At 44.7% G+C, this 9,956-nt stretch overlaps 1 protein-coding gene across 1 annotated transcript; it reads left to right on the plus strand.

Annotated features, from left to right (window-relative positions):
• The first annotated feature begins 2,169 nt into the window (after window positions 1-2,169).
• Window positions 2,170-4,439, plus strand: LOC127305350 (uncharacterized). The gene is made up of 3 exons (XM_051335762.2): window positions 2,170-2,367; window positions 3,713-3,831; window positions 3,981-4,439. The coding sequence occupies exons 1-3, from the start codon at window positions 2,257-2,259 to the stop codon at window positions 4,144-4,146; spliced, it is 396 nt and encodes a 131-aa protein (XP_051191722.1). The 5' UTR covers window positions 2,170-2,256; the 3' UTR covers window positions 4,147-4,439.
• The last annotated feature ends 5,517 nt before the right edge of the window (window positions 4,440-9,956 follow it).

Consider the following 9,956-nt stretch of genomic DNA (forward strand, 5'->3'; position numbering starts at 1 on the left):
CGGGGGCGCGACTGGGCCGAATTACGCCGTCCGGATGGAAAAAACGCTCGCCGGGGGCCTCGACGGGGGCACGAGTGGAGATGCTCTAAGGGGATATGTTAGGGCATCTCCAGCGGGCCGACCCAAATCGGCGATCCAAACGGTCTGTTTTTGTTCGTTTAGGTCGGTCCACGGACTAGATGTGTCGCGTTGTCCGGCCGGTCCTGACAGAGCGCGCACGGACGCGACCCATTCAGTCCGGAGCTGGCCAAATCATATTTCATTCATTTTCTCCATTGTTGCATACATAGTGACAGATTTGCTTGAAGAAAATAGAAACTTAAGTAAAAAAACATAATAAAAACATACTAGATGGAGGCGGCACATGGTCTTCGTCTTGGAGTCGCCTAGTCGTCCTCGTCGAAGTGGGAGTGGCGGCGGAACATGGTCTCGTCGAAGACCTTGATGCTGAACTCGCCGTAACCGTCGTACTTGAAGATGACGAAGTGCCCGATGTCTATGGCGTGCGAGCGGGCGAAGCGCCTCCAGTCGTTATTGAGGAACATCTGCCCCTTGCCGTCGAACATCACCTCCGCAGGACACAAGCCTGTCGCGCCGCCAGAAACGCGCAGGAGGACATGGTGGGGCTCTTACCCGTCGACGATCGAGGTGAACCTCTGGGATAGGCGCAGCCTGTCCCAACTCATGCCCTAGTGTATGGTCACGCTAAACTTGAAGCCGGAGAGGTCGATGGCGACCGGATCGGGCGATGATGGCGGTGACGACGACATCAACGCTGGTGGCTGACTCTGGCCTCTCCCACTACCTCTTCCTCATCGGCCTCGGTTGCGGCCTCTCCCACGCCCACGGCCATAGCCCGGAGGCCATCCTAGGCGCCCTTCCCTCGAGCTTATGTCGCCGGCCATGGCTGCGGTGATGCTGTGTTGGTAGTGGTGGTGGGCAATGGAAGATGCGAGCTAGTGGAAGAAAAATGGTCGGCGTTTGCCTGCTCATAAAGGGCCGGAGCATTGGATGCCTACGCGTAGAACGAAACACAGACATTGATGGACGGCAGGTGGCGTGGCTAGAATAGGAGCGCATGCGTCGAGCGGCACGGCCAGAGTAGGAGCGCAAGCGTCGGTCAGTGGCCAGAGTACTTCCATTGATGGTCGGAGGTGGAAGACCGTTGGGTCGCTTCCATGCGGGCCCAAGATGGACGCGGACGAACATGGGAGGACACAGCTCGTTGCTCCGCCTACACATCGGTTTCCCAAATTTGAGGTGCAGATGCGTCGGGGTTGATGGGTCGATCTATTTGTGTCGGCCTGTTAGAACGTGTGCGGGCTATCCGCTAGTCTGCGCGAACCGAAAGGCTGTCCGCTAGTCCGCGCAGACCGAAACGAACACGGCAGGACCGGATGGATAGGCCCGGTGGAGATGCCCTTAGAGTTGCTCTAACAATTAAAGGTTGATCTATGCATCGACGGGCAGCAGTGGTGTCATGTCGGTGAGGAGATGGCTACCTCCGCCGGCTGGTAAACGTGAACGGTGCGGTGGTGAGATCGAAGCGCCTTGGCGCGGTCGGTGTTGTGTGCCGTTCCCAAAATGGCGAGTTCCAGGGAGCCTCATTCGTGGTGTTTGATGGGGTCACGCATCCAGTCCGCCTTGAAGCTTTGGCGTGCCGTGAGGGTATCGCCTTAGTCACTGATCTGAACATCGGGGCATCGGTGATTGCGTCCGACTGCTTGGAGGTGATCCAGGGATTACAGGGAAAAGAACCTGGGGCTGTTCAGCCACATCTTACGCGAGACGTCAGCTGGTGCAAGGAGCTGTGGAGGGACGACGTTCCGCCATGAAGGGCGGCGCTCGAATGCCGAGGCTCATCGTTTAGCACGGCTAGAGCTACTACACTGCCTCTAGGACGCCATGTTTGGCTTGGTACCTTCCCAGAGAGGTTAAACTTCCCTGTAAACATTGTTCCAAACTTTGAATAAAGGGTTTAATTAGTCTCAATTTTTTTTTAAAGGTTGATCTACTAAAAAAACAAAAACAACTAAGCAGGTCCAAACGCATGCGTGAACTTTGGTGCGTTTAGCATTTCCGAAGAAATGCACGGTAAACCGACCGACACGTGGGTGGTCGTCCAGTCTTAGGCCCAGGGGAACAGCCCGGCCCACCAGGCCTAGGCGCGCGTTATTGGATGGGAGACTGAAGAGGAAACCAATCCCAAACCCTAGCCGCATCCTGTTCCAGATCGATCTTTCGCTCCGGCGAACTATGGCGGTGGCGGCGCTACGCAACATTGTCGCCAAGATCCGGATCCCCCTCTCTTCCTCGCTTCGTTCTTCGCGGGCATCGGCTCCTTTTCCATCTCCTCCTCCCCCAAAGGTTTGCCCCGTTCCGTCCGTCTCCGACACTGCGCTTGGGTGAATGATTAGTCCGCAAGATTACGCAACGCTAGCTAGGGCATGTATCATGTATGAGCGTGTATGTTTGATTGCACGTCGTCGACCGATTTGTCGGTCGGCAGTCTCTTCGTTTTCCCCAATTTCGAATCTAGTTCCTACGCCGATCGAGACCAACTTTAATTTCCGCAACTGGCCTGATTCAGGTCTTGCTGCTTGATCGTGTTTGGTTTGGCAGCAATTTGGAAAGTCAATAACGTATGCGATAGGCGCGCGCTTAGTTTGTGAGTACTACTTGCATGGCTCGTTAATCGAGTATGAAACATTTGTTTAATTCATCTTCTGTCAAAACAGGCTGCAGGTCTGTAGCCTTTTCCATGCTTTCCTATACTTTGTGCGAGACTCTTCTCATGTCTGGCTAGCCCCTCCTAGCTATGTTTACTCCTCCACCGATGACACAATACATTTAGCAAGAAGTGAATACTGAATAGTGGGATCGCCCATTGTGCTTGATACTTGCTTCTTTCCTTTGCAAATTTGTACTGTTTCATCTGCAGTAGAAGCAGGTGCCATTCCAAAGTAATGGTTTTCACCTGTGCTGTTGGCTGTTACAAATTAAGATGCATATGCGAATTGTTTATTTTCTGTTACAAATATCTTCTTTTATGAGTTGGGGCTACTTAATTTCGTTCCAACTTGACACTCATTTGCATTGTCATGAAAACGTTTCTCCTTTAGCCTCAACAGGAAGTCATGTGGTTGGAGATTGTAAGCCACCAACAGGAAAAGTTTGCTTGTTCCAACTAGTGTGGTTGTAGTTTTTTCTGGATGTTATCGTGCCTAGAAAATTGGTCCCATACTTGGTAGATAAATATCTTGATTCAAATCTGGAAAGTGTACGTGTCGCTCATAGAGCTAGCTAGTCTAGTTATATTGAGTATTGTGGTTCCGTTTGGGGCATTGAACAATTGACTAGCCCAGTGGGCAGTTCATACTTTGATAGCTACAGGTTAGATCAGGTAGTTTTATGATATTTGGGCTCTAGATAGTGAAGAAAGGGTGGCATGACACAAGTTTGGCAAAAAAAAAAAACACAAGAAGTGAAAAGTTTAGCTAACTTATGGAGGCAAGTTCTTTTGACTAACGGTCCCTAGCTATCTTGTCCTCATGTAATATTTTGTGGGTTGTATGCTCTGTGTGGTGCTCGATCTTGAATTCAAGAATTAGCGCTCTAGGAACTTATCCAAGTCTAATCTTTAAGATTAGATTTATCTCTGCCAGTAGATATTTATATCTCAGCTTCATTTTGTTCCTCTATTAATTTGCAGGGTGATTTCGAAAATGCTCTTCTTGTAAAAAACAAGATTGAATCTGCTGAAGTCAAGGATCTTGTCTCCAGTGGAGACTTAATAGCTGAACAATGTGAGCTAATTGAAGAAATGATCAGGTAAATAAGGGTTTTGCAGATTTATTGTTTGATTATGCTCCCATGCATGATGTTTGATTAAGTAGCATGTCATTGGATATTCCTTCCTTCAATCTAGAATGAGACCAGTATACCATGATCTTATGTTATTTCTCTATTCGTTTTTGAAGCCAAGTTTCTGATAGACATGTCCAAGCTTCTCGAGCGGTGCGTGGTGTTACATTCAAGTATTTCTGTACTGGTGTCGTCCTTGGTTCCATTAAGCATATGATTGAAAGCTTCTACTACAACGAAGCTGAAATTGAGTTGCCGGAGCGTCAAATTCATGTGGAATGACAGCTGGGCGCATATCTCAAGAAAAACTTGTTTGTCATATCTACTTGATGTTACTGTTTTATCAGTAAGTACTATGTCTACGATGTGTGTAATGCATGTGCTCCAGGCAGCAGAAGTAGTTTCAATGATATGTGGTGTGTACTGCTTCGGTCGACATGTGATCTGTAATATGTGCTCCAGGCATAAGTGGCACTTTGTCCGTGATATGTGGGCATGGTATGGTAGATAGCCGATGACATTTGTATGTACTTTCTCCAGTTTGGAACTGTTTATGCAGCTGATGCTATTCACTATCTGCCACATCTCATGATTGAAACACTCCCTCAGGAGTTTCCTCTTTTAGGGGTGAAGTTTGAAATTATTATTGTTTGATTCTTTCTCGTTCTCCAAATTTGGACGATGTGTGGGCACCAGAGTGAGGTGCTGAGGAAGTAGAGTTTTAACTGAGTATTAAGATGGAGCACCTAGGTGCCTGTGCACCTGATATTTTAGTAAATTGATTAACTCTTTTTAAATGGGTTAGAAAATTTTGACATAATTCACGCACCAACATGTAAAATCGTCCTACAGGACATACACAAAAAAGAGAAGAGGAACTTTGCGAACTTTGCTGTATTGTAAATAGTATATGTCTACTCCTATATTGCATGTCAAAAATCGTCCTACAGGACCTACACAAAAAAGAGAAGATGAACTTTGGGAACTTTGCTATATTGTGAATAGTATATGTCTACTCCTATATCGTGAACAGTACAATTGTTTTTGTATAGGCTACATAATTTGATATTTTAGGTTCAAATTTGACATACACATACTTGCATACATGTCCTAAGTCCTAACCATATAAGTTCAGAGACATATTTGTAGTATTTGTTGGTACGTCTTGATGTACAAATACATATGCATAATTTAATATGAATTGCTAAGTTTCAGCTAGCTGAGACGTAGCTTATGTCTCAGTCACGTGCTCTATCGTTGGATTTTGTTTCTGCCTTCAAGATCGTGTTTGCTATTGTTTATACTTTGTTTAGGTCCACATCAAAATACACTGACTGAGATATAAGTTAAGTCTCAGTCTACTAAAACTTAGACACATCCTAATTTAATATAGGAAATATGTCCATGCGTTGCACCGGAAAAAAAAAGAAAAGCTTAGTATTCCGTGCAGACAAAACAACTTTGATTTTACTGTTTATTATATATTGCTTATCTAGTTGTCTCTCTTCCATCTACTGAGAGGCCTGCCTCACCTTTGAAGAAACACAAAGGTTGAATTTTGCATTCAACACAAGACTAGCAATATTTGTAGAGGTGTTTGAATGCACCTTTCCATCTATATTGTACAAATATGGGATTTACTTAAATCAATTGGCCAAAGTACAAAGTGCTATTCCGAACTAAAAGTTGCAATTTTATATACGGATAATGTGACAGTATTAGGAATTAATATAAAGATGTAATCCGTGAAATACGGAGAAAAGCAATGATGTCTAGAAAGCATTTGTTACGCCGGATCCAAAATCGCAGAGAAATACCAATTAATTGGATCATTACTTCAATTGATTGTAGTTTATATGTTCTATTATTTAAAATGAAATCATGTACATCTAACATTTTAGTGACCAAAGTAATAAAAAAAAAATCATCAGATTTCCCAGGAATCATGGACACATGAACATACTGAAGCGATTTTCAATTGATAGGGTGATTTTTGTTAGGTTGTACCATGCACTCAATAACTTCTCACAATTTAGTTTGTTATTTACAAGATATTCAGCAAAAAGATCATAAAGAGAGCTTAGCCAATCCACCTCTAGACAGTATAATCAGATCTTTAGTTTAAGGTAATACCTGAACTGCAAGTGTAAATACGCCACTCCTGATGATAACAGATGAACATGTCAGCTTACTTTCCTACAAGTAAGACAGAATTGACAGGGTGTACACAGAGCTGGTGAGTCAAAAAACCCTGCAGGCAGCTACCATCAGTATCACGAAGTTAAATAGCCGAACCAAGAATTACTGCATCAACTTTCACGGCATGTTTGGGTGCAGGCATAGGCGGAACCACATCTAGTGCATCCTGTACTAAGAAATCAGAAAACAACGCCTCTTCACATTGGAATTGTGATGGTGACAGTTGCCAAACAAATCCATCCCCAGTAATGACCTCTTTCCTCTAGGCAAAGTCCACGGACCCTTAAACAGCATGACAACAGGCATGAACGCCAATCACGTTTGTTATGGGCTTTAGAGTTTGGAGACACTACCTTCTGAGCTTTTTGCAAAGGAGTAGCAGAGACAAAATTCTGCCCATTAAGGCCTAATTTGACGCTAGAGTATTAGTGGGGATAATCCAGCAAACACTAAATCCTCACTTATTGTAAATACACGTTTGGTGCAAGAGTATTGAACGAGTTTAATCACACCGCTTATCCCCACTTTTTCCTATACCTTAGTATTGTATTTATTCAAATCCCCAATAATCTACCGTACCTAGTGGATTGAGGATGAGATTTTGTGGGGACTGAGTGACGGTAGAGACTCAACCAATACTTTAGAGTATTATCTTCACTAATTCCCACAAACACTAGCACCGAACAAGGCCTAAAAGACAAAATAATCATCAATTACCCATATGTCAATGCTGCTAGTTCCCAATGATTTGCTCGTTGTCGTAGACATGATCCTGGCGTCCTGACTGCAGGTGACTTATGTCGAGCTCTCGTAGGCACATGCGTTGTCCTGGCGGCATCAGTTAATTACCAGCAATGATTTAACACAATTATTTTACGAAACCCATGCAAACTTGTATTAGTTGAATACCTCATATTTTCTCAGTTTATTTGTTCTTCATGGCAGATGCACGAAGACCGGTGGTGGTTGAGGCAATTTGCAGGTATTGCTATATACTATATGCTGGAGGCCTTGAGCGCGCGAAGGTTGATGGTTAGATTGAAGGGTGGTGCCTCATCTTATTGATGGGGGACTATCTATTCTTCAGTATGCCGATGATACAATTCTTTTTATGGATCACGACTTGGAGGAAATACGAAATCTGAAGTTAATTCTTACATCATTCGAGCAATTTTCAGGTCTCAAAATTAATTTCCATAAAAATGAATTGTTTTTTCCGGTTAGACTATCTACGTTCAAGATTCTTTTGGTAAAATGGAGTGTTGTCTGCCGTCCAAAAGATCAAGGTGGACTTGGTGTTCACGATTTTGAATTAAGATCAGGGCATTGTTAGAAAAATGGCTGGCCAAGTTATTAACTGAGGATGGTATATGGCAACAACTATTAAGGAAAAAAATATGTGGGTTCAAAAGCGAGGTCTATTGGAAACCTGGAGATTCACACTTTTGGGCTGGCATTATGGCAACTAAGACACACTTTTTCCCATATGGTTCGTTCTCCATAAGAAATGGGGCGGAGATTAGGTTCTGGGAAGATAGATGGTTGTGAACAACTACTCTTCGAGAACAATATCCAGCCTTATACAATACTAGTTGAATGCCCGTGCGTTGCTATGGCCGCTATTTTTTATTATTTTTTAATATTTTTCAACAACATCGGGTCTAGTCTTTACGGTACCGCTCACTGAGTTTTACGGTCTTTTGAGTACCGTTGACTAACTTTTCTCTAACTTCTTTTCCTGGCTTCACGCAGTCTCCCATCTATTTCTCCCAAGGGCCCTTTATTTGGCCACCACTTGCTCTCCCCGGCCACCGTGGCTTTACCCCGCCGCCTAATCTCCCATCTCTACCAAGGCTTGGCCCCATCATGCGCCCCGTGGAACACCCCTTCTCTTCTCCGCCGCTCGTTTTTTTCATTTGGGTCCCCAAATAGGACGAGAATGTACCAGAGACCCGGCGGCAGTCACAATAGCTTGAGGCTCCCGGAAGGCAAGGAGACTAAGCGTAAGCGCAAGCGAAGGGGCGGACCTCATCTCCACTGGATCCGCGACCAGGGCCAACTCCACCACGCATTTGATGGCTCGCGCCGGGCTTTGCTCTGCCACCCGCGATGTCCTCCTCACCAAAATAAAACTCCGCCTTTGAGCTCCTCCCATCACGCAAGGTCTTCCACGTGCCGACGTCAAGCTCAATGGGCTTACTACAGACGGACACATCCTCTCCCACTTCCTTTGATCGGAGTTTAACAAGTACTGCTTACACTCATCTTCACCGACAAGCTGCAGGTCAATAGTTTTTGGGCATCTCCATCTATACGTGATACTCATATGTGTTATATTGTGATCCAAATTCATAAGAAGGCTAACTTCTGACGAGCGGAGCGAGACCCATCCCCGAAGGCTTGGGCCGAAGCGGAGATGGCCGTCGCCGGAGGCTACCATTACGGATCGATGCCACCGTCTATATATACTTCTTGTAAGCCGCCGGCTAGGGTTTATCAGATTATATGATAACCCACTGTGTTTGTAAACACTCCCCAACATAGTGAAATTTTGCTAACTGATGTCCCTGGTTTTTCCCCTATATTGGAGGGGTTTTCCACGTTAAAATATTGTGTCTCTGCTACGATTTACTTTTCGTTCTTTATTATTTACTTGTCGTGTTTATAACACTCTGCTATACTACAGCCAAAATATAGTGCCTCGCCCTTTATAAATACATATTTGTATGCTACTACTTTTAGCCATCCACCTTATTTGTCGCTTCCTGAACTTTTCAAAGATGTTTTTCTCGGTTTGCTTAAAAACTGGTCAACAAATCATGAGAAGTGATGTATTTGAGCAAGGAAAATGAACCGTTATATGAGAATGTTACCACTCATCAAGTTGTTAGTCACTTAGGCTTTGTATGGATCTTTACCTGCGAGACATTAGTAATGAAATATTTCGAGTGGTCTCCCAACTGACTTCATTCTTCCATTTAGTCGGGGCATGGATAAAATCAGATTCACATTAGAGCTTCTCTGGATTATGTACAGAGTATAACCAGAACATTTTTTTTGTTAGAAGTCACAACAGCAAACGTGCCATGAATCAGTTCTCCCATGCATTGGCAGGCAGTGCATGCATAGCTTGCATGCTCGAACATTCAATAATTCTTCAGAAGCTGACTGCATAAGGTATAATGGAGAAGGATATAATCAAATTCAAATATGCATCTTAACTCTCACTCGCTAGGACATAATCTCTAAGACTTTGACTCTAAAAGTTTCTAAGCTGATGAACAGAATATAGCATGAAACAGAAATGAATTTTTTTCAGCTACTTATGCAATTACATACTACAAACCTCTCACTCGCTAGTGCAAGAACTCATGTTGGACTAAACACGGAAGCTCTTAACTCAATGGACTAAACACATCTAGCCTCAACCTTGGCTCTTGGTGCCAATAAGAAACAGATTTACATTGCTGAACAGTGAACACCACAATATCGAAAGTTCCAAACTGACTGGTTGCCGTAAGAGAATGAAATTAAATAAAGCAGGACAAGAACAGGACTATGGGAGAAGCACCCCGCCTGTCGCCCGGCCAATAAGTTCGCCTTCACGCCACCATTCAGCCAATGGACGCCCGTGCCATGGACCTCTGTCGTCTGTCGCCCAGGCCCGCGCCACGCTGGCACGCTCCGACGGGTGGCACACCGGCGAGTCCCCGAAACCTCTCACGCAGTTCTATGTCTCGTCCCCCTTGAGGCAGCGACTCAACGTCTCAACCCTGGTAGTACAATGCAATTTTGGGTGTTTCTATTTCTTCTTTTTATAGTCAAACGAGCCAGCTCAAAATACCTATAGGGACTCCAGGGCGGCAACACAATGGTACTCCAGGGCTACGGCA

This window comes from Lolium perenne, chromosome 6, assembly GCF_019359855.2.
Source record: "Lolium perenne isolate Kyuss_39 chromosome 6, Kyuss_2.0, whole genome shotgun sequence".
Taxonomy (NCBI): Eukaryota; Viridiplantae; Streptophyta; class Magnoliopsida; order Poales; family Poaceae; genus Lolium; species Lolium perenne.